This window comes from Peromyscus maniculatus, chromosome 1 (genome assembly GCF_049852395.1).
Source record: "Peromyscus maniculatus bairdii isolate BWxNUB_F1_BW_parent chromosome 1, HU_Pman_BW_mat_3.1, whole genome shotgun sequence".
Taxonomy (NCBI): domain Eukaryota; kingdom Metazoa; phylum Chordata; class Mammalia; order Rodentia; family Cricetidae; genus Peromyscus; species Peromyscus maniculatus.
Window position 1 is genome coordinate 145,155,323 of NC_134852.1, and position 25,135 is coordinate 145,180,457.

The 25,135-nt window shown below is 46.4% G+C and overlaps 1 protein-coding gene across 2 annotated transcripts in view; it reads left to right on the top strand.

The window, feature by feature from the left end:
* Dock1 (dedicator of cytokinesis 1) overlaps positions 1-25,135 on the top strand; it is a 516,862-nt gene that overhangs the window by 45,380 nt on the left and 446,347 nt on the right. For both annotated transcript variants that reach the window (XM_015995837.3, XM_006976933.4), the window contains exons 2-6: positions 9,059-9,142; positions 14,379-14,419; positions 17,661-17,716; positions 21,453-21,549; positions 24,361-24,509. In XM_015995837.3, the coding sequence (XP_015851323.1) occupies positions 9,059-9,142; positions 14,379-14,419; positions 17,661-17,716; positions 21,453-21,549; positions 24,361-24,509 (427 nt within the window). The remainder of the gene's footprint in view (positions 1-9,058; positions 9,143-14,378; positions 14,420-17,660; positions 17,717-21,452; positions 21,550-24,360; positions 24,510-25,135) is intronic.

Sequence of the window (25,135 nt, forward strand, 5' to 3'; positions counted from 1 at the left end):
AGCAGGTCTCGTCAGCATGCAACCTTGGCAGAGCATGTTTGCTGGAATCTGTGCCATCTCTGATGGAAGATGATGAAGCAAGCCATCTTGACTCAGGAGATACGAAGATGATTGTGTAGCTGAAGTGGAAGTTCAGGACCTGCTGATGCAGGCATTTTTTTCTAGTTGTCTGTCTGTTCACAGTGTTAGCACCCAGCGGCGTGTGTGGTTTCTTCCTGGATTCAGTGGATTGGGGACTCTTTATTCCCATATCGTTTTGTCCCCTCAGGACTCTCCTAGGGGTGGTTGGTCACCTGTGAGTGTTAATAGGAGACCAGGTAGCTGACCTTTGTGTCTCATACTTGCTAATGTGGTTCATTGGGCACAATCCCTGGGGGACTTGGTACCCCTTGCCCAAGTGGCAGAAGTGTGCTGCTACAGGTGTGGAGGCTGGACCTTCAGGACATGTTACCTGGGCAGATGTTTGGAAGTGGCCTCTGCCGGCCATGCCCCGGGTTAGCTCGATAGGTTGTAATGAGAACTAAAGCCAACAGGCGTGTGACCATGGCTAGGTCACCTCGAAGTCTTTGTCGACTTATTAATATAGAGCTTTGTGAAACCCTGTGTGCTGGGTATTGTGAAGCATGGTTGTGATGGGGAGGGCACAGGGTGGCAGAGAGGGGAGTCATGTAAACAGGAGGGGCTCAGGAGTTTTGTGGAGTGTGACACTGGACACTGGATGAAGCCCTTCTGTTTGCTGTCTTCTATGCTAATTGGATTTGGCTCATGATAGGCAGTGAGCATTAGCTAATGGACAGCATTTGGTAGCGACCTGTCAGGGTGTTCAGGGACACTACTGACAGCATGTGGGGAGGTTTCTGTACTGAGGTGGTGGGGGCCAGGCCTGGCCAGGCAGAAGTGAGCCCTGGACAGAGGCTTGAGTTGAGTGCTTCCGATGTGGAGACTCATCTCTTCAAAAGTGACATAGACTCTCCCCCACTAATTGCTGACGTTGCTGGTAGATTTCTACACATACAAGATTTGAACTATGTGCATAGTCTGCTATTAAGAAAAGCCAGCTAGGAACAGGGTCTGTAAAGATGGCTCAGTGGTTATGTGCTTGCTGCCCTTTGAGAAGACTCAAGTTCGATCCTCAGCACCCACATCAGGCTACTCACAAGTGCCTGTAACTCCAGCATCAGGGGATCTAATGCCCTCTTCTGCTCTCTGTGTGCACCTTCATTCTCACACACACACACACACACACACACACACACACACACACACACACACACACACACACACAGGCACACACTCTTAAAAGGAAAGAAAAGCCAATTATATTCTGTAAAGTTCTTTTGCTCCTCCCTTTATTGGTTACCATTAATATTAGACTTTATGATTTGGCATTGGTGGGGAGAGGAGAAAGAATGGCCCAGTGCTCTGCCAGACACATTGTTGGAATTTTTCCAGATGCTTAGGAAGAGAAGTCAGGGAGTATGACAAAGTGAATCATCACCAAGTGTATCATACAAATGCTTCTGAACCGAACTTGTCTATTCCCATGGTGGAGACCAGCTTGTCTTTGCCCAGGAGATCCCAGGTCCCTCAATGTTATTATAACACAATGCCTTTTATATAGGACCAGGTTGGTAGGTTGTGGAGAATGCAGCTCCCGACCACGTTTATAGCCAGATGAGTAGAGTGGAGGTCCTGGATGCACTGTTCCCCACCAGGGCTCTTCATTGGGGACCCTAGTGTTGCAGTTCATGGGTCTTGTCCTCCCAGGCTGCTGGCTGGTCTACAGTACCCGTGCATGAGGAGGAGGCAAGCATCTGGGCGTTTCAGAAGCTTATGTTCTCCCAAGGTTCTTTCTTGAAGAAGGTGATTAAAGAGATTAAATCTTCCCCCTATCTAGTCTCTCCATCTCTTTGCCATTAAACAAAATTCAGTGTTAGATAATTTTCAGGTCAGCCAAGTCTTTTCTTTTGCCTGTTCTTGGTGTGCGTGTGCTTGCGCACATGGAAGTCAGAGGACAGCCCCTCAGGTATCATTTCTCAGGTACTATCTAGTTTTTTCTTTTCTTAATGATAGGATCTCTTAGTGACCTGGAACTCACCCAGTAGGCTACACTGACTGGCTCTTAAGCCTCAGGGAACCTCCTGCCTCTGACTCCCTAGTGCTAGGATTATTGGCATGTCCAGCTTTTTTAACATGGGTTTTGGGGATTGAATTTAGTTAGGTCCTTGACTGAGCCAATTTCTTACCCTTCGGAGTCCTTTCTTCTTTGTGGGCAGGTTTGCACAAATCTACTGATATATGAGGATGGTAATTTTCTATTTTAGGACTGACTTCATGAAATCTGAAAATGTAGAAATGTAGGATTCTCCTTTTCCTACCATGGAAAAGCAGTAAAGCTGACATTCCCCGTCGGCCACCATGCTTCCTGTGGACCTGTGCATTTTGGCACTGTGGCCTTTTGGACTAGATAGTGATAAGATAGTTGCTGGCTAGTCATGGATAAGGCAGACAGTGATATTTTATTCTGAAGAAAGATATTAAAATGTCTTTGAATTGTGTCTGTCAGTTCAATTAGAATTTGAGCAAAAACTCTTTCATATTTTCCCTTTCATACTCTTATCTCCACTACCCTTCCACCTGTTTCCATTAAAAGGCAGAAAGAAATATTGAATAACAAATGACAGTTCCTTTATCCTGCTGTGCTCTGCTCTGTTTTTAAAAATTATTTAGATGAGTTTCTAGATTCTAATATCCAAACAGTTCATGAAAAATGGCCACAGGGGATTTTATTGGCAGGGAAACAATCTCTCTATTCCTAAGAAAGAAAGATATGAGTCTGAAACTCTGTAAGAGTAACATGGTGACTTTGAAAGTAGTTTTCTCACCCAGAGAATCCGGGGCGCTCTGTGAGGCATGTGTGCAAAGAAATGTGACCGGGGTGAGCTCTGACGTTAGGCGCCTCTCCCCTGGTTTCCTCTCTGTCCCTTTCCGCTTTGAACCTGGTGATTTAAACTGGGCAGGGAGACTGCCCCACCCACTGGAGTTTGCATGGGGAACCTGGGGGATGTTTTATGATTCTGGCTTAGTGGTCCATGGCTCATCTGTCAGGCCGTTCCTCATGTGGCTCAACACCCTTTTTACTACATCTTTACTTTTGTTTAAATTGTGATTAAAAAAAAAAAGAAAAGAAAAGAAAACATTCCATAAAATCTGCCATTCTGATCAATCAAAAGCATCCAGTTCAGGCTTGTTAAGCACATCCTGGTTGAGGGGCAACCATGCCCACCATCCATCTCCAGAGCTCTTCTCATCTTCCCCAGTAAAACCGTCATTCAACACCGACTCCCCATCCCTTGTCCCAGCTGCTAGCAGCCTCTCTTCTCTGTAGGAATCTAAGGAGCTTCAGCACTTGGCTGAGACATTCCATTCACTGAGTGTAATGTCCGTGATGCAAAACATGCTAGACTGCCCTTCCTCAGAAGGCTGAGCGGTACTCCACTGTCTATGCCAGATTTGTTTATCACTCTTCTGTTGATGGACAGGCTGCTGGGCTCACTTCTGTCATTAGACTGCTGTAAATAATGCACCCGTAAACACGGTGTTCTGCCTTTTACTTCATGTGGGTATTTCCACATTGGGTGCAAGCGTATGAGTATAGACCTTTGGTTATAGATGTGTGTGCATGTCCACATTGCTAGGTCATGATCATTCAGTTTTCTGTGGCAACTGAACTACTTTGCGTTCTTGTCAATGGCATGTACAAAGTGTTCTCACCAAGACTTTGACTTTAGTAGGACAGAGGATAACAGCAATCATGGTGGCTGTGAGGTGATAGCTTCTTGTGGGTTTTGATGGATTCGGTGTGGTGAGTGTGGTAATGGTGAGCTTATCGGCTGAGATATTTGCCCTGTGGCCTCCTCCAGCTGCTTGACTTGGGGGTAATGCAGTAGTGTCTCCCTTTGAAGGGACAGTTTAGGAACTCCAGCCGGCAGCCCCTATGGGACCTGATGTGTTTGTCCCTTTCTTTGTGGCATGGCCTTGAATCCCCACAGGACACTTGCTGAGTCCTCCATGACCGTAGAGCTAACTTTCTTCCCTTGCGGTCCCTGTCCTTTAAGACCAAATTCAAAGGATGTGTCTACAGCTTCCTCATTTTTTCTATACAGTTTTTTTCTGAATGGCCCAGTGTGGAAAAAGGTTGTCCCTTAGAGGCCAGACTGTGTGGCTGATTGCTTCCTGGGGATTCAACTGTTTCTAGGCCCATCTAGCTCAGAGTGGGCCAGAGCAGGAGTGGACGTGGGCTTTGGAAAAGCTGAGTGGAGGTTGCCAGCATAGACTGTGCAACCACACAGTGTTCTGGAAGCTGAGGACAGGCTCTGTGGCAGGTAGGCTTGAAGGGAGCACATATGGGAAGGAGTCTGGCCCCCATCCTCCCAGAACAAGCCCTGAGAGCATGAGTACTCTTGAACACTTTTCCCATTGAGGGCAAGATAAAGGGACTGAGCTCACAAACAGAGCAACTGATTTTCACAGACTGACTTGAAGAAAGAATTTAATTATCTTTGAAGCCGCTGCCTGAAATCCTAATGTCATGTTTCAAGGATGTGTGGGACCCAGACAGATCTCTGAGCCAACTGATGGGGTGGTAACCTTCACCTGGGATGCTGTGAGGAGGCTCTCCACGAGGTGGGGCTGGGTGGGGCCTATATCCTTGGACCCAAAACAGAATTGCAATGGACTGGGCTCACAGATCTGGGCTAGAGCATGCTGAAGAGGAAGAAACTATCCAAGTTTTCTTTCATGCTACTGCAAACCACCTGGGAGGGGTACTTGGTGAACTGACTCAAGTCAGGGTTTTTGCTGAGGGCCTTCAAGGGTAATATAGATTTCCTTCCTGTAAGGAGCCATGGGGGTGTGCAGAGGAAGACAACTGGGCAAGGTCATGGGATTTAGAGAAAGCTCAGTAGCCTTCATTCTAGGTATGCACAGAACCTTCTGCTGATTCACTTAGATGTTGCCAAGGATATAGAGTCAAGGGTGGGCCTTGCAGATGAGTGGTTATGAAGTTCCTTCCCCATATTTCCCTTGCTGTGAAGTATGGGGAAGGAACTTTTCTCAGCAGCAGGAACAACTCATTGTGTGGGAGGTATGGTGGAGCTGGAGAAGGATGAGTGGGGTGCAGTCGGATGGCAGTGTGGGTTGAAGTTGCATCCATCCCACAGGGCTTGGCATGCTGTGCTGGGTGGCGGCTCTCAGAAGGAAGGCCGTAGGCAGTGTGCAGTGGTGTCAGTGGTGGTGGGGGCAGTGTGCAGTGGTGTCAGTGGTGGTGGGGGCAGTGTGCAGTGGCCTCATTGGTGGTGGGGGCAGTGTACAGTGGTCTCTGTGGTGGGGGCAGTGTGCAGTGCTGTCAGTGGTGGGGGCAGTGTGCAGTGGTCTCTGTGGTAGGGTCAGTGTGCAGTAGTCTCTGTGGTGGGGGCAGTGTGCAGTGGTCTCTGTGGTGGGGGCAGTGTGGTGGGGGCAGTGTGCAGTGGTCTCTGTGGTGGGGGTAGTGTGCAGTGGCCTCTGTGGTGGGGGCAGTGTGCAGTGCTGTCAGTGGTGGGGGCAGTGTGCAGTGGTCTCTGTGGTGGGGGCAGTGTGCAGTGGTCTCATTGTTGGTGGGGGCAGTGTGCAGTGGTCTCTGTGGTAGGGGCAGTGTGCAGTGGTCTCATTGGTGGTGGGGGCAGTGTGCAGTGGTCTCATTGGTGGTGGGGGCAGTGTGCAGTGGTCTCATTGGTGGTGGGGGCAGTGTGCAGTGGTCTCTGTGGTGGGGGCAGTGTGCAGTGGTCTCTGTGGTGGGGGCAGTGAGCAGTGGTCTCTGTGGTGGGGGCAGTGTGTGGTGCTGTCAGTGGTGGGGGCAAGAGAAGAGTTTATGACTCTCATGGAGGTGGTGGAGAGTTGGACACACAATTTGGTTGGGAGACAGTCTGGAAGGGAAGACATGGGTCTCTAGGGCTGCCTTCAGCTCACTGTGCCACCCTGAGCCTGCCAACATGCCGTGGACCTCAGTTTGTCTTTCCTTTCCCCTCCCTCCCTCCCTCCCTCCTTCCCTCCCTCCCTCCCTCCCTCCCTCCCTCCCTCCCTCTCTCCCTCCCTCCCTCCCTCCATCCCTCCCTCCCTCCATCCCTCCCTCCCTCTATTCTTTTTCAATACTGGGGATTAAATCCAGGCCCTGGAATTTGGTGGGCATTGCTCCATCACAGAGCTATGTCCTCACCTCTCTTTTTACTTTTTATTTTGAGACAAGTCACTGAGTAATTCAGACTGGCTTTGAACTCACACTGACTTTGAACTTGTAATCCTCCAATCTTAGGGTGGCTGAGATTAAAGGAGTGATCCATTATGCCCAGTTAGTGTTTCCCTCTGTTAAGTGGGTTGATGGACTATACTGGAGTTTTTCCATGTGAGAGTAGACTGCTCCCCCATACGGTTGGATTTACATGTCCTTAGATGCCTTCTCTGTGCCCTTCAAGAGGTCACGGTGCTTTGTAAAGGTGATGATTTATGTTGATTTGATTTGAATGATAAGCCAATTTTTTTGTTTCTGAGATTTTCTTTGTAAGGAATGAGAAAGATTTGCCATAAGAAGGGGTAGCCTTAAGATGAATACGTTGGGGCTTATTTAAAAGTAGCTTTGCTCCTCTGTACTTAACTGCAGGCATGTGCTTATCTGGATTCATGTTCCTGCAATGGAGACCAGTCCAGCTGCCTCCAGGAGTTAATTACAAAATACCACTTTTCAATCATTTTGTACATTTTGTATGTGCACATGCATGTGTGTAGCTGTGCATATCCACATAGAGACCCAGAGGCAACTTGGGCGGTCACCCTTAGTCACCATCCACCTTGTCTTTTGAGACTCTCCACGACCTGGAATTTGCCATGTAGGCTAGAGTGGCTGGCCTGCCAGCCCCGGGCATTTTCCTGTTTCCACTTCCCCAGGTGGTCCAGCTGGGCTTTTTTTTTTTTTTTTTTTTTTTTTTTAAATGTGGGGTCAGAACTTCATGCTCGCAAGACTAGCCTTCTGACCTGCTTCCCACATTCTTTCCTCTGCCAGTCTCCTTTTGCTGCTAAAACACATCCCACAAATTTTGGGCCTTCAGACAACACACGTTGATCACGGTTTCTAGTCCTGGAGATCTGAAGTCCCAGAATCCCGGGTCTAGAAAGGCTGTGGGGAGCATGTCCTCCATGACCTCAGCATACAGGACCATCTGGATCTTGTCTCCTCCATTCTGGACTGTTCCTCCTGCCTCCCTCTCATAAGGGTCTTTGTGATAACCTTGAACCCAAATGATGCGATTATGAATCAACCCAATCTGAAGATCCCATGCTTGGTCACTGCTGCAGTGGGCCCTTTGGCTGGGAACATGCATACAGAGTTCTGGGAAGTTGGATGGCTATGACTTCCGAGGGTCGTTGTTTGATCTACCACGTTCCCTTGTCAGATAGTATTCTGTTGTGAAGTGTTTGTTTACTATAACCTTTGGGTTATTTAGTCACCAGCATTAACTTCCATGCAGGGTTGGGGCCAGTGCTGTGACCCTGACTCCGGTGATTTGGGGCCACGTGTTCACTCATAGGGCTGTGTTGACCTTCGTATATAAGATTGTGGGTCTGTAGGCTCATTTCCAAGTTAAATTTATGGTTTTGGATTTTGTCGATGAGTGTCTTGCCCTGCTTTTCACCGCTTCTGGGTAGGTAGTTAAGGGGAAACACTAGGAAAAAATGATGTGTATACATCTTGCATGTTCACACATGCCCAGATGTATTTACACTTGATGTGTTCATTTTATTTCATTTTTAGGATGTCTGACTTGTTTTTTCCGGATCTCTAACTGAGTAGGCATGCTAGAAGGGATGCTGTTAATGGCGGTGGTAAAAGCATTTATGGTTCCTAAAGGCTTAAGACTCTGGCGGTGCTACACTGGAGAAGCTAGCGTCTGCTCTGGGCTGCTTTCCGTGATGCAGTTATCGACTGCTAAAGAGTCACTATAAAACGCTAAATAAACTTAATAACGGGTAACAACCTACTTTGTCGGTTGGGGACACTTACATTTTATGAATTTGGGGGGAATACTTGAGAAAACGGAATTTTCTAGGTATGTGCGGGTTTTGATGCCTGAGACGTTGTGAAGCCCTGCAAGTGCCCTTGCTTTGACTTTTTAGAAAGGACTGGGAAGCTGAGCAATGTTCTGTGCAGCAAATGCAAATCACCTCCCAATACAATGAATACTTCAGGGTCAGCCCAGCTCACTGCGGGCCAAGTGGTCCTAACGCGTGAGTCACAACAGTCAGCGGGGACACATCTGGAAAAGGGAACCTCTGTTGAGGAATAGCCTCCATCTAAATGGCTTGAGGGCATGTCTGAGGGTGTTTTCTTGATTGCTGTTAATGTGGGAGGGCCTATCCTACCTGCCTAGGAACCCCACTGTAGGCAGTACCATCCCTAGGCAGGTAGGCTACGTAAGAGAGGTAGCTGTAGATGGGGCTGGGAGCAATCCAGTAAGCGATGCTTCTTCAGGGTTGCTGTATCAACTGCTACATCCAGGTTCCCACCTTGAGCTTTTGCTGTGGCTTCTCTCAGGGAAGCCTTGCAATGTGTAACGAAAATAACCACTCTCCTACATAAACTGCTTTTGGTCAGTGTTATCACAGCCACAGAAAAGCAAACTAAGGCAGTGGTTACTGCTTGGTGGATACTGGGTTTCTTCGTGCAGTCTTGGAAGCGCTTTAGAGATTAGGAGTGATGGTCGCACAGCACTGTGAATCTAACTAAAGCCACCAAATGGCACACTTAAAAACCATGTTCTCTGCCCACAATCAAGAAAAGGGTGGCGTGGATATGGAATAGTTAAGCATTCCCATGCTGAAGACATGCCCTTTCCTGTTTGCGTCTGGAAGGAAAGGCTGCCTGTGTGAGGGTGTCAGAGTGGACACGGGACAAGACTGAATATGTCGTAATGTTGGAAACAATCCCTTCTCCCAGTGCTAATGCATCTTCCCACCTTTTCTCCCACAGCCTTTTATAACTATGATGCCAGGGGAGCAGACGAACTGTCCCTACAAATAGGAGACACAGTGCACATCCTTGAAACTTACGAAGGTGAGTGTCGGCTGATGGTTCTTGTCTGGGGAGTTGGGATGCTTCAGGGCCCACTTGGGCAAAGCCTTTCCCTGTGAGGGTGCGCTGTTCTCAGGGTGCTTTCCCCACAGACAGGTGCTTTTCCAGGCAAAGGTGGTGGGGCAGCTATTTGTTAAATTAAATGAGGTTTTGTTAAGATCAACTTAAAACTAAAACATTATATTTTTTAACCCCTAAATGCTTCTTGCTGGCTCACTATTTTGCACACATGTGTAAATCTTGACTGAAACTGACCCTTTGGTGAGAAACAGATTTGGGGTATTTTCGTTTGTTGATTTGATGTGTGTGTTGAGTGTTTTGAGTTGTCAGGTTTTTTTTTTTTTTTTTTTTTTTTTTAAGTTTTCACTTTAATTTGTTAACAGCATGTCTCATGGAATTGCTATGCCTTATTTGTTGCCCCTTTCCCTTGTCTGTGACCTCCATTTTCTTTGGGGTGAACAGATCACCAGTTCTGTGGGATATGGTGTAGGGAAGAAATTGTTGTGACTTTTCCGGTGCCCTTGGTTTCTGCAAAAGGCTTTCCTAGTTAGTGCCTTGCACAGCATCTGAGCCACCACGGCGGCGGATGCTCTGCTGTGGTTCTGACTGTGTTTTTGTGTCGTTGGCTTCCTTTTTTGCCCGAAAAGATGATCCCTAAGCTGTGTTTCAGTCACAGAACTGATTTAAATAACCAAATTGCTTTTAGATCAGGTTCAGCGAAAGTCTTACAAGTGGGAGAAGAAATTGTAGACATCTCATAGTAACCAACAAATTGAACTTCCAGAGAGGTCTTCACACTCCACTTGGCACAGAAGTGAACTGCTCCGCTTCTGCCAGCCAGGCAAGCAGGGGCTGGCTCCTACATCCCTCAGAGACAGACGTTCCAGAGACGCAGGACCCTCCTAAAAATCTATGTCTTGGCCCTTATTTCTCCATCTGATGCAGGGAGACGTAGAACTCCATTCTGTTTGCACCATTTACTCTTCAAAATGTATTGGGGTGGGGGTGGGGGAGCCGGCTTTATTGGCATATGCCCGGAAGCAGCTGTAGTTTGGCGAAAAGGAGCCCTTAAGCGAATGAGTGCCTGGCTGTGATGGGCGCCGTCTGCCTGTTTTCACTTTTGACAGCTGACAGTTGGATTTCCCTTATCTGCTTTCAGTACATATTGCCAGTGGCTTCGAGGAAACAGAGAGAGAAATTAAGTCGAGGTGAAGGATCAGGCATCTCGTCTCAGACACTTTTCTGATCTGCAGGGAAATGCTCTCTCTGATCCTTGTTTTTGTTTTTTTAATTGCCCCCAGTGACTTGAATGTGGAATTCCTGGGTCATCCACTCTGAGCAGTGGTGTCTCTCCTGAATTGTTAATGATTTCCTGGGGCGTCCGGGTGTGCAGAAACTGCGGGAGTCATTCAGGAGGAGACTGTTGTCCCCTTCCAGCAGTGCCATCCTGAGTCACATCAGTGGGCCTCGTTATATCCCAGCTTCACAATTACCTGCTAGTGGCTTTCACTCCCTGGCTGACATCGTGATGAGTCTTCAGCCTGAGTCTTCAGCCGGGGTTGATTTGCAGGCCAGTCTTGGTTCCCATGAATCCACTGCAGTCTTTATGAGAGACCCTGGAACATAAAATGCATTTCTCTTCCTGGAAAGCTAACTTCTTGGTAGACTCTGGTCTGAGAAATACATTAACTGCATCTTCTGGACACTGGGTGACTTCATCGTTAAAGGAGGACATTGCTTGTGATGCTTCTCTGTGCCTGCCTGTGCTCTGGTTTTGGCTCACGGCATGTCTTGGAGTTTGGCTCTGTTTCTACCTTTCTCCCCACCCCCTTTCCCCTGCCCTCACTCCTGTTTATCAACCTTGACTTTCTTTTTTTTTTCTGGTCTGACATATCATCATTTAGGATGCTGCAAAAGTTGTAGCTTCTCAATGATCCCTCGGTCTCCCTGTGTCCCATGAGGGGCTGGCTTGCTCCTCCTCCTCCTCTTCCTCTTTGTCCTTTTCAGATGATTGCTCTTCATTACACACAGTTCAAAGACCACATTTACCTTTAAGTTCTGGTTAATTGCTCTCTCTGTGAGGCTTACGGAGGTGGAAGATGTCTGATAGCAGTCCTTAGACCACACATGCAGCAGGAGACGGCTACAAGTGCGGCCCAACAGAAAACCAGAAACTTAGCCAAAACATTATGAGATTTCTTTTTTTTTCCTCCTAATTGTAAAAACTTGAATAAACCTCTCAGCACGAATGCTGGAGACAACAGCATTGTTAAAAGGTTGGCCAGGCCTGATACAGCCAAGGAAGGTACCCACCTTCAAGCCATGTCACTGTGGAGATGGGCAGACCTTCCAATGGCTACTCAGTGCAGGCTCTTACCTTGAAGTCATGTCCATTGTTGAGGGCCAGCCAATCACGTGTGAACAAAAGTCTCAGGTGCTTAGGAAGTGAGTCTGGTGCTGTGTTTCCCCAGTGCTGGAAGCTGTTCCAGGGGAAGCTGCAGGCACTGTGCAAAGGTTAGGAGATTATCTTTTTGATGTCGCTGTCACAACTGAAACCCGGTTCATTCAGATTTGAAAGTGGTAACAATATATTTTCATCCAAAATGGTTGGCCAGCTTCCTAGGCTGGCCTGTGGCCTCCCTGAGCCCAGGACTGTATTTCTACTATGTTTGCCTGTCCTTTCAGTGGGTGTCTCTTCTTGGTGTGGATGGGTTGGGTACACGGAGGCCAGCAGCACACCCTGCCTGGGAGAAGTGAAGTGTTTTACCTGCTCACTAAGCATCTCCCTGCCCAGCCTTGCCCCCTCCTCTCATAGCCATTTTGTCACATCCCTTAATCCTCATGGTGACACCCTCCTCTTCACACTCCGAGTGGCTCGGCCCTGCTTGTCTTAGGCGCCTTGTGGGGCCTGAGCAGAGGCTGTGTCTGTAATTGGTGTGTGTAGGAAGGTTCTGGCGACAAGTGAATGGGCCCCGCTTGATGAAGCAATATTTTGTGCACAACATGCCGGGAAGCACTTAGCTTAGAAACCCCATTACAAAGGAAACTGCCAGCTAGCTATGCTAAGTCCGAGATTCCTCCTCTGACCTCCACAGCTTAGCCCCTCCGAACAAGACAAACAACCTTCCCCTACAAACCTCTTTTTCTGTGCCTGGGCTCTCGTCCTGTGTTCTGGATGTTTCGTGTTAGATGAGTGTGTTGTAGCTCTCCTGTGTCTCTCCGCCCCCTCTTCCTGTTTTGCTCTTCTGTCTGAGGCCCTTCTGTTCTCTAAACAGTCATGGGACTCAGGTGGTCTCAGCTCTCGTCTCCAGGTTCCTGCTGTCAGGAGCATCTTGTGTCTGTCCAGCTGTGCAGGGGCACAGCTGTCTTCAGGCTGTTTGCACAGGACAGGTTGCTGGCGTTGGGTCTGGGGTTCATGTTTCTTGGGGTGGTGGTGGTGTCTGATGTGTGCACCAGCAGCTGCTGTCTGCACTCTTTTCTGTGCCCTGGCTACCATGTCCCGAATCCTCTGATTTCCACCACTTTTGTTTTGGGTCAGTGGTAGGAGGTTGTTGAGTTTTCACTTCGGTGATTAGTAGTAAGTTTGGGGTCTCTTCACACATGTGTAGGTTCTCGGGTTTCTTTGATGCATCATTTATGTAGTTTGCTCCCTTTTTACATTGGATTGCCAACTCCCTGCCCCCAGGGAGGGATTGTTCTTTGATATTCTAGGACATCAATCCTTTGTCATTTTCAGATAAAAAGGGGGCATACTAATGCTCTTTGTGTGGGAAGGACATAGCATAGCACTGGCAGAGAGGTTGGTCCTTTTAGGCTGAGTGGTACAGCCTTTGAATAACTCTTAGATTACAATCCCAGTGCTTGGAGTCCATAATGCTGTAACATGTAGGCCCTGACTCTAGGCTAGTCTAGCTGAAACCTCTGAACTAATAGCGTCTATTTGGGGATCATCCTTCAGATGTGTGGACATTCAGGTGCTTGACATTTAGAACAGACTGTATCCCTGCTCATTGTATTCGGTCCTCTCACTGAAAGGGCAGAGGTGGGTTCATTTGGCCCTAACTGGGTCCCAGCAAATTCTTCCAAGATTCCTGGAGTTCCTGTTCCCCTTTCTGAATATATCTGTTTCATTACCACTTGGGGGTTTTGTTAAGTCAACAGCATTACTTCTGGTTCATAGGTACTTTCTTCATGGCTACTGTCCGAGAGGGTTGAGGGACCAACTGCTGCCATGTGGTGTCATTCTGCCCCCTTCCCTGAGAGCTTGCTGTTGTGGCTCTCTTTAGTCTGGGGCCTGGTGCCCAAGAGTGCATAAAACCCCATGTTGTTGACTCTCTCAGAATTTACCCAGCTCACCTCCAAATGTTTCCTGATGTTCTGCAGGGTCCGTTTGTTCCTGTGGGAAAGAGTTATGGGATGTCTGAGCTTGTGAGTTGCTTTCTGGAAGCAAGGTGGCCAGGACCAATCTTACACTCTTTGTAAGAAAATATCTATCTGATTTCTTGACCTGGCGGGATTGTGGGGAGATGGGCTCATGGCCATGGACCTCTTGGCATCCTTAGGGATGAGTTTTTGCAGTTACCCTTGATGGGAGGTAGTATGGGTAGTCTGGTCTGCTGTGGAGGACTCTACCATTCAGCACTTGATGTGAATGAACAGTTCTGAAGGTCTTTCCTTCCAACTATCTAATTTCCTTCTCTTGCCACTTGGAGGGCATAGGAAGTTGGAGCTGGGCCAACCCCTAAGGGGACAGGGGTCTGTGAGTACTTGGCCCTGGTGCTTCCTGGAGAGCTGTCTTTGCCACAGAAGTACTTTGTGAAGATTATGGCTGCCTCAGGGCAGAGCCTTGCAGAGGGAGGAAGTAGGCTCTCAATAGGTTTTCTGTTGGGCAGCCTTTGATGATCTGAGATTCTGGAAGTTGCACTTGGAGAGATCTTGAGCCAGATCCGCAGAGGGAAGGATGGGGAAGTGCATGCCCAAGGAACCTCCTGGGAACAAGGCCTCCTTTAGGGCTTAACTTCAGATTGTTATGGGGGACTGATGAGGCAGGCAGAGAAGTGGGGCGGTGCAGGGAGTGAGGCATGCCCTGTGGGACTTCTGTAAGGCATTAGAATTGTTGTCTTTCCCTGGTCTACAGTGACTTGTGCATACCTTGAAGGTCTTGCTTTGACCCTTCCACATCTCCTGTACTAACCATTTCAACTCTGTGTTTGTTTAGGGTGGTACAGAGGCTACACCTTAAGGAAAAAGTCGAAGAAGGTGAGTCCTTTCCATTAAACATGTCTCATCATCAATCAAAACACGAGAGGAAATCAATTCCATCTTATTTGCATCTAAGAATGCTCCTTACATATCCCCCTCTTGAAAACAAATATGTGGGCTGAGATGAAAAACGACCATGAGTTGGCTTCTTTTGAATAATGCGTGTCTATAGACATCACAGTTTTATCTGGGAACGGTGGTACGTATGTATAACCTCAGTACTAGGTTAGCCTGGTCTACCTAGTAGAGACCCTGTCCCAACAAATGACATTTCAGCTAGGTGGTTAGTGCCAGGAGTGAATTGTTAAACTGTGATGTGGTATTGACCTCTACTCATGAAAGGGAGAATTCTTTTTGTCCTGATAGAGCTTTGTATCTCATTGAACCACTGTGTATAACTATGAGCTGAGTGTAATGACTTCAGAAAACTAGAATGCTGCAAACAGTTTTTAATTTCATATTATCTTTGATAAATTAACGAGTTTGCAAAGCTCACACATGGCCATTTCCCTCTTGCCTTATGGCAGTTTTCAGACTGGCTTAGTCAAGTTGAAAAACCCCGATTTTCTAGGGTGATTTGCATGTGTGATTCTATGAATATCTGAAACAAAAACATGCTATTACTCCTCAGATATTGCAGAGGGCACTCCCATCCACAAGGCTGTGTGGCTTCAACATTCTTAGCTTCACAAAACCTAATTATGGCTCTTTCCTCTTACTCTATAATGCTATAGTATTGCAGTAATGCCCATGCTAAGCTGTGGTTAGTCTGTCCATGTTAACTTGGACGTTTTAATATCTGATTGTGTTTGACAGATGGTTCCTTTTGCTTCTCAGAATTGGCCTCTCATTACTGTTGTACCCAACTGGACTCTCTGTTGTGATCTCGAGTCTGTAATAGGGCTTTGGAAGCCCAGTGGTTTCCATGCCAGGGCCTTCCTGTTCTGTAATAGAGCTTTGGAAGCCCAGTGGTGTTCATGCCAGGGCTTCCCTGCTCTACATCCGCAGAGGCCTGGGCTGGCCTTTGCCAGCCTGGCTAGAGCCTTATGAAGGCTGTGAAGCTGCCCATCCCTTTATGGATTTCACTCGGAAGAGTCCAGGTTAGGGGAGCCACGGTTCAAGATTTCAGGAGGCAAGAGACTAGAAGTATTAGGGTTTCTCAGTGGTAAAAATGCTTGCCCCTGAGGACCGGAGTTCATGTTGCTAGCATCAATGTTAAAATCCGTAAAATCAGGTGGTGGCACATGCTTGTAATTGAAGCACTGGGAAGGCAGAGACAAGAGTTCATCTGGAGCTCACTGGCCAGCCCGACTTGTCTGATCGGTGAGCTCCAGGTAGTAGTAAGAGACCTAGTCTCAAAAAGCAGGGTGGATGGCTTCTGAGGGACAGCACCTGAAGTGGACCTCCATATGCACACTCACATGCATGTCCGTGCACAGGCATCCACTCCCATGGTTAGGACTGTGGACTGACTCCCCTTCCTACTCTTTCATTACACAGGACAAAGCTGCACTGCTATGATGAACACATGCCCAGGAAGATTACTCAGTTTCCTTGGTGCTTAGTTGTCTGACCTTCCCATCCCTGTCTTGGGCTCTCTCTTCCATTCTTCTAGTGCTTTGGGACCTCAGGATTTTCTGTCTGGTCCTAGGCTACCCAGGCCTTCTACCTCATGATGCCCTAATACTGCAAAAGGATGTGGTTGTTTTCCGCTGGAGATCCCCATTGGTGGATGGGGAAATCAAAGCCTTGTAGAGACTGTAGTTTGCCTGCCGTTTTGTGAGGTACCTCCAAGCAAAGGGAGAGAAGCAAGGCTCTTAGGTGTCGTGGCTGAGAGCCCCACATGAGCATCATCTGTCTAGATATTTATAGAAGTTGGGCTGGGCAGTTGTTCATTTCAAACCTGCAGACACGTCCCATCTCATACAGCCATAATCTCTCCTTGGGCTTCCTGATGTTGAGGGAGACTGAGGGATTTCTGTCTATGAACCTGGCAGGGCTAGGGTGGCTTGTGTGTCGTCTTACCCCCATCCAAACCCACACCTATTGGCCTTACAGAGAAATGACATGCTCCGTGTGCACCCGCAGGCCATTCTGGGATATGAAAGTATCTTGGCACCTGGGTCCTGGATTGAATAACCTGGACCTCTTGATGGCTTAGCCATGACTCCCCCTCTCCACACTCCTTCCCTTGATGTAATAGTATTTCTTTGTGTGAAATCTGCTCACTTTGCTGGCAGACAGTAGAAGCTGAGATCAGCAGTACCTGCTAGCCACATTTGGCCCTCTTTGAGTCCCATTTCCTTACAAGCATGATTCACAGCTTGCTTTCTGGATGTCCAGTGTAGACTCTTCTTGGCAGATGTCTGGGGAATCCAATAAGAAGCTTCTCTTCCCATAATAGGTATCTTGAAGCACCAGGGCACTTACTGAATTTCTGCTCTGTGCACTAGTGGTCTCTGACTTGTGCCGCCCCAAGCCTCTGGGAGTCACTGGTTTGTGCTGCCCTGGACCCCATGAACCAGCTCTTGATAAACTCCTGGCATTTTGCAAACCATGTCTGATGCTGCACTTCTTCTCAAGGGACCAGCTCCTTTGAGCATGGCTCTGCTGGGCCACATGTCTATACGTACACATGTGTTTATACTGCACATGGGAGAGTCAGAGGATGGTTAGAAATATAATCTAGCATGTTTTCCCAATATTTCTGCAGATGGGTTGAATTTTATCCCATCTTTTGGCCTTTACCATTGTCCATCTCATATGGAGACTGATCAGGAAGGCCCCATGGCTGTCACTCAGTGTTCAGGGACAAGTGGCAATTAGTGGTTTAAACCAACTTTTGAGGACAGTCTTGTCATTTTGCAAGAGGAACTCTGTCATAGCCCATAACAGAATTGGTTTCTAGCAGCAGACTTGTTGGGTGTGCCAGGGCCAAGGTCAGTGGTGGAGGGGCAACCTATGGAGGAGAATATTTTCCTGGGCTTTTGTAAGATTGTTGCTTTGCAAACATGTTGTCTCTGTTTTCTGCTAAGACATCTGCACAGTCTGAAATACAAGCTGATTGGGACATTCTCTTCTGTGCCTCGTGTTTTCTTCGTTGTGTTGTATGTGATGCTTACACTTGCAAAATTAATGGTGAACCAACCCCCTATACCCTCAAGCTTTAGGGCTATTGTTTGATTTGCAATCAGTATTCACATTGATAATAAAAACTCTCTTTCTTTCCCTCTCAAAGGGTATATTTCCTGCTTCATATATCCATCTTAAAGAAGCGATTGTTGAAGGAAAAGGGTGAGTCTTGTTGTGATATCTAAGTGAAGTTTAAAATGATTGGTATGCCATTGCTACCAAATACATGGCAAGCTAAGATGCAGGGTTTAAATGGGGCTGGAGAGATGGCTCATTGGTTAAGAGCAGGGACTATTTTTGCAGAGGACTCCAGTTTGGTTTCCAGTACCCATGTCTGGTAGTCTGGTGGCTCACAACTACCTATAACTCTAGAAAGGGCATTTGTATTCATGTACACATAGCCCCCTGCCCCGTGTGTGTGTGTGTGTGTGTGTGTGTGTGTGTGTGTGTGTGTGTGTGTGTGTGTATGTATTTTAAGATAGTAAAAATAACTCATTATAAAAGATAATAGCTGGGCGGTGGTGGCTCATGCCTTTAATCCCAGCACTCGGGAGGCAGAGGCAGGCGGATCTTTGTGAGTTTGAGGCCAGCCTGGTCTACAGAGCGAGATCCAGGAAAAGCACAAAGTTACACAGAGAAACCCTGTCTCGAAAAAAAAAAGAAAAAAAAGAAAAAAGATAATAGACATGTTTGAGCATGATAGTTTAGGAGAATAAAGGAAGTTGGGATTCAGTCATGTTGGTCTTTGATCCATTAAAGAGTCCAAGGTCAGTGCCTACCTGTGGTCATCTCTTTGAAGCTGAGGTCCATTAGGGGAAGTGATGGCCTCCCTCATGAGCTACCCTGTTTGGCAGTGGCCATACTGGATGCTTAGCTGAGTCTCTTTTTTCCTGGAAATCATAGAATGTGATACAGAGTTGAGGGGGTATGAGCGGTTGTTAAGTTGGGACTCGTGTGACTTCATGTGTCAGCTAATTGAGGTGTATAACTCCTGGAGGTCATTAGACTGATGGGTAAGGTCCTTAAAAGGACATTCCTAGAACAGGAACCCGTCCGTGCCAGGTGTGAACTGGGGGAGACAGCATTCAAATGTTTTCTTTTTTGGTCTCTGCTTCATCTTCACACTCCGTTAAATATGTAAATTATAAAATTACTAATCATATGATTACTGCATAATGACATCTCTTTGGCTGATTACAAAATTGCCTTTCTGAGCACTGTACTTTTAACATATGAAAGGGATGGCTTGGGTTCCTGCACTTCCCCGGCGCATAATTAGAGCGCAGGGAGTAATTTAGAGGCATGGATGGTGCTGACCTGCAAGATGGCATTTGTTCAGACAGACAAAATGTTTTGTATGCAAAATTCTAAAAAGAAAGTTGAGAAAGTTTTACCTTATGACGGAAATAACTGAAGTGTACATTTAATGTGCCTCCCCCTGCCAGGGTCAAAATCCTTATATAAGTTGGATGTACAGGAGTCATGATTTTCCAAAAACATTTTAATGTATGTTAAAGTGTGTGTTTTTACATACTCTCATATAGCTGCATACTATTAGGGAAATGTGGAGTTACCTGGATTCTGCCAGCAGGCACACAAGGCCCGCCGGTCTTCTGGGATCAGGTTTCAGTGTGGTGAGCACCAAGAACGGTGTGAGATGAGCAGTGCACAGGTGTCCTGAGGATGCTTTTGGCTGTCAGCCTTTGTTCCCCACACTTCTTTCTAGGCTCTGACCTTTGCTCCTGTATCTGTATCTGCCTGCCTAGCTGTTCCTCTGTAAAGTTCTTCTGCTGGAGGACCTGACAGGTCACCACTATCTCTGGCTACTTGCAGACATGTGCTCTCTTTTCTGCTGGTCCTTCCTCTTGTCCAGTACTGACTTGACCACTTCTTCACCTCATTCCACCTGCCTATTTTCAGATTTATTATCATATTGTATTTATTCATACTCTATCCCCCCCATTACACACTTACATAAACACACACACATACACACACACACACACACACACACACACACACACACACACACACACACACACAAACACACACACAATCTGTCTGTATTACCTGCTCTTCTCCCATGATTTTTTTTTTCTTTTGTGCCCTCTTTTTCCATGTCTTCTCTCTTGCCTGGCCTCTCTCTTCTTTCAGAACCCTGGCCACCATCCCTCCCTTCCTGTGTGTTCCATGCCTGTGGTTATAATAATGTTCTTTTTATATTTTGTCATAACAAAGCAATTCCCATCTTGTCCCCTCCTCTCTGCTGACACAGCATTACCTGCAGCAATGGATACTATTGGTCACTATTCGCTGTGAAGCCCCCTGTGGGCACTGAGGCCCTTACATCCTTCCTCATTTGCCCCCTCACACACTACTTTCAGGATTAGGACATTTCTGTTGGGCTCCTCCCTGTGATACGGTCTATTTCTCTTGCATCTTGAATGGGTCTCTCCTTGTAGGCATTGCTAGAATCTGGGCTTCTAACCGTGATCTTTTTTGGACCTGTAGTTCACTTGGGCCATGGTTAGTGACCTAAGAATCTCCAGTCGGGAGTAGTGTCACATGCCTGTAATCCCAAATCCTAATTGGGAGGTAGAGGCAGGTGGGTCAGGAGTTCATGTCATGGCTACATGGGTTACATGTCACCGACTCACTCCCCCCAACCACTACCCCCTCCCTAGAAAACCAGAGTCACTGCTTCTGACTCAGTGCCTGCTCTACCCCAGTTACTCTTATAAAGAATGATCTTAAATTAAAAAATGGTGTGCATTTATGGTGCCTCATGTAATATTCTGCAGCACATGAACATTGTAGAATGGCAGTCCGGGCTAGTTCACACAGTTAGTTATGAGAGGCTGCCTCTGGTCATACTCATCTGTGGCGAGAACACTTGAAGTCCGTGCTTGTAGCCATGTTTAAGTTTATAGTGTGTCCTTAGTGACACCAGTCACCATGCTGGACAGCACAACTCTTGGGTTCATTCTCTGTTTAATGATGTGTCCTTTCTCCAGCATGTGTCCCCTTCCCATGTACTGATGCACACAGCCCCGGACTCTTTCTCTCCATCCTATGTTCTCACAGCAGATGGGCAGGATGTTGGTACCATCCTGATCCTCTTCCTTCCTGGCCTTGTGACTCCCTCACACTTAACTGATGCTCAGCTGGGACTCCTCTCCATCCAATGGTTTTGCCCATAGCTAATAAAGCAGACACTGTTGTCTGTGCCTTCCTGACCTCTGCCACAGATGACTGATGTGATTTTTAAAAACCAGGGAAATAAGTACCACAAAGTAATGCATATATTGATAAAGAGCTAAAGCCAAGTTGAAGGCTAAGTCTTTTGGGGTAGAAGTAAAATGTCAGTGAGTAGTCATGGGTGTGACTGGATAGAGTCTTCGAGAACACTTGAAAGCTGTAATCTTATTCACATTTCAGCAAGGATAATTGCTCCCTGCATCATCATATAATGAGTTTTATACCTGATCGAAATATAAAAATAATCTTAACTTCAAGCCTGCATTTTAATGGTGCACACCTACTAGGTATGGTTTATGACATTCTGAGATAGATGGGTATACACATATCCTGAATATACTTTCTGCTTCTCAGCCCTTTGCATTCTGAAGACTTTCGATGGCTAATCTTTCTCTTCTTCATCTTACCCCACCACACAAGTTGTATAGCTTGCAGGCAGGGCAACATGTAGACACCCCCATGTTCTGTACAAAGAACTTATCATTCATAGATGATGTCCCTTCACACATGTGAGCATAATTGTATTTGTGTATTTCTCTATTTGCTTAACCACTGAGCTCTCCAGCTCCTGTAGGGACTTTTCAGGTGCAGCTCTCAATAAAGCCACAGAATCAGCTATTCTCTCCCTATTTCATGCCAGGCAACATGAAACCGTCATCCCAGGGGACCTCCCCCTCATACAGGAAGTCACCACAACACTTCGAGAGTGGTCCACCATCTGGAGACAACTTTACGTGGTAAGAAAATGGGATGCTCCGTTAAACCTTAAAAATAGAGCATGGTGTTTCTGGTCCTTGTACCAACACATAGTTTTCCCTCCCTGGGAACCTGGAGAGGAGAGCCTCTGAGGCAGGGTCTTGCTTCTCAAGGACAGAGCAGGCAATATGGTCATTGTTCTGGCAACTCTTGGGGACCCTGCGGCCTTTGTTGTTGTATTGGGATGCAGTTTGCTCACTGGTATTGAGTAAACTAAAGTAAAATGGAAGTTGGTCTTAGATCTCTCTTGCATGCTTTGTGTCAGGCCTTTGAAGGAGGCGACCAGTTGATGTCACCTCTGAGTGTATATTTTGATCATGAAAATTAAAATCTACTTTTGCACGGAATTCACTTGGTTTTGAAGACTTAGTAGAGAATTACTATTGATTATTATATTTTTGTCACTGACTACCTGTAAGTGATGGGTCTTATGGTCTGAGGAATATGATAGTTTTGATGGATCGTGTCCGAGGTGAGGTGGGAACGTTTCAAATCCTGGCTCTGCGAGCAGTTGTCCGGTTCTTATTAATGCAGAGATGTCAGAGCTCTGACATCTTCCATTTCATTCTCCCTCGGGGCATTTCTTTGCACATAAATCCATATTTGCAGAAGATTACCTTTTGTTAAGCCCGTATTTCTATTCAGAGTGTTGATTTCTCATATGCTAATGTTATTATCACCGAGCAAGGGCCCTGGAGGAAGTCAGTGCGTTAATTTCTCGGGAACATAGAAAACTTCCTAAAGTCTCCACAGCTGTTCGCTGGGCAGGCTTGTTTTTGATTATACAGTGGTTTCCTATAAATGCACAGTAATAAGCACTTGTGGTAATTGTTCATCAAACGTACTCACAAACCTAAAAGCGCGAAGTTAGCCATGAATGTTTTGTGTAAATCTGAGCAATTTCATAGTCGGTATTTCATGTTCAACTTAGCAATTTTTAAACAAAAATATGATCACACAACAAACAGGAGTTGCCGTGGGCTAATCCATGAGTGGACAGCATTGGTCTGTGTTGAGGAGTCAGCACCCTGAACCATCACCTGGTTCCTTCTACACATTGCAAATTCACCTCGGACAGGTTTATATTGTTAGATTTGTACAAGGCCAAGTCAAAGGTGGCTCTAAATATTTAGATGATTCTTTTAGTTCCTCTCTGGTTGTAGCCTTGTCAGGAAAACACGCATGTGTTTTATATGTTATTAGAGAGATGGGTCAGGGGTTAGTGAGATGAAAAGACACATGTTTTGCAGTGAATCCTTAATTTGGACTTCTTTTAGCTTTCATGTAAGGACTCAGGAGTCTGGCATGTTGGCATGCATTGGAAGGTGGGTGGAGGAAGAGAGATTAAGCGTTGATGGCTGAAGTTTCTGCTGTGTTCCACTTTCTGTAGTTCTTGGCATATTTTCAGATCTCAATAAATATTTGTTGAATAATTGAAAAAAAAAACTTTAAGAATGAGGCTAGCCTAGGGCTACATGAGGCCCTGTCTCATCAACAACAAATAAAAACAAAGGCAAATAAAGGAAGGAAATAGAATTAGAGTAATGTTGTAAAAACAGCGTAGAGATGGCTCAGCAGTTAAGAACACTTTCTAGAGGACCAGAATTTGATTCCCAACACGTGTGCCAGGCAGCTCATAACTCCAGTTCCAGGGGGTCAGACACCCCCTACTATCCTCTCTGCACACGTCTCTGCCTCTCTCTCTGCCTCTCTCTGTCTCTCTGTCTCTCTCTCACACACACACACTCACTCACACTCACACTCTTGCTTTGTGTTATGTAGCTGCTGTCAGGCCTTTGAAGGAGGCGACCAGTTGCTGTCACCTCTGAGTGTATATTTTGATCATGAAAATTAAAGTCTACTTTTGCACGGAATTCACTTGGTTTTGAAGACTATAATATAACAATATAGCTCATAGACTATAAAATAACTTGTTAGAGTGCTATGTGTTGGGTAGGTGGTAGGGCTGTTTTAGAAACTTCTAGAAAGAAGAGTTTCAAATGGTTTTCAAATAGATAGGGAGTGGTTCAGATAATGTAGAGTGGCACTCATTTTTTAAAACAGCAATTCCACTTTTTTATTTTTGATGGAACTATGAGGCTTAAATATAATTAAGTCCTACTTTGGTGCTCAGAGGCTGCAGTGTCCCAGGGAAGGCTGGTGCAGGATGGCCTATGTGTCAGCTGACAGCATGGTTTTGGGGCCCAGGCTCAGGGTATTTTGACGACTGTCTCCAGGTGAGCCGTGGGGTAGCACAGCCGTGGAGAGTTGGATGGTCAGTGTTTCCAGGCATGTCCAACCTTTTGACATTGTGACATGCCAGTCTTTGTTAACTACAAGTTTCAGGCTCTACAATGGAGCAATGATGTTAGAAAAAAAAAAATGGATCCCCTTATGTTTTAAGTGAGTTAATAGTTTTGTGTTAGACCACATTCACAGGGGTCCTTGGCTGCATGGACACACCTTCAAGCATTGACTGTGCACAGGATGATGCTGGGAGTTCTGGGCCACGCTGAGGCTCAAGGTCCTGTTCTTGCTGTGTGTTCTGTACTTGGGAATGTAGGATGCAGGCTGGGGAGGTGTGTTATTTTTTATTCTTTCAGTGTTTCATAGAAGCCAAATCCCATAGAATGTGTTCTATTTGACGGTCAGTTTTCATTTGACAGTCACTGAATCCCGGGAAGCACTGTATATTCTGTCTTTGTGTTTGAAGAACTACCCATTTGATAGGATCTGTGCTTTCTTATTGAAATCAGACTCTTTACAGTTGCCTTTTTCTCCCCCCTCTATAGCAAGATAATAGGGAGATGTTTCGAAGTGTGCGACACATGATCTATGACCTTATTGAGTGGCGGTCACAAATTCTTTCTGGAACTCTGCCCCAGGATGAGCTCAAAGAGCTGAAGAAGAAGGTCACAGCCAAAATTGATTACGGAAACAGGTTTGTTTATTTAAAAGATGATTTCATGCTTAAATTGTCCAATGTAACAGCACAGCCCTAAGCCAGGAGGATGTCTCTATTACATTTTATCATAAAACCAAATTTCTAATATCAAAGTAATGGAGTGGCTTACATTCTAATCTGGCTCACTCAGCCACCCTTGAAACCTTTGCTTCAGGTCTTTGTTGTGTAAGTGGTGGAGCTAGAAACTGGCTTGGGGTAGCCGTCGTTTTTTGCTGTTTAGTCTCACCCCTGTTGTGAGCTCCAGTACGCTCTTACGTTCTACTCACAGCATTTGACATTGAGTGTAGATGGGCGGTAGGGAGTCCTAGATTATCTCCCTTGGTCTGAATGCCAGACGAGATGTTAAGAGTCACCATGGAACTTGTCCCTAGAGTTGACGGGCTTGATCTCACAGACAGAAGCACAGCTCTCTTAAGTTGCTGTTGAGATCAATTATACATCTTGTTTTGGAACTGTTTCCATTTAGGGGAAGCGTTCACCCTGGTTTACTTGAGTGTCTTGAGGGATGGCTCACTCACTCCTGAGGAGAGCATGCTCTGTTGTTACCTGCCAGGAACATGACTGTTTTGGTCCTAGTTCTGCTGTATCAGTAGCCATGATGA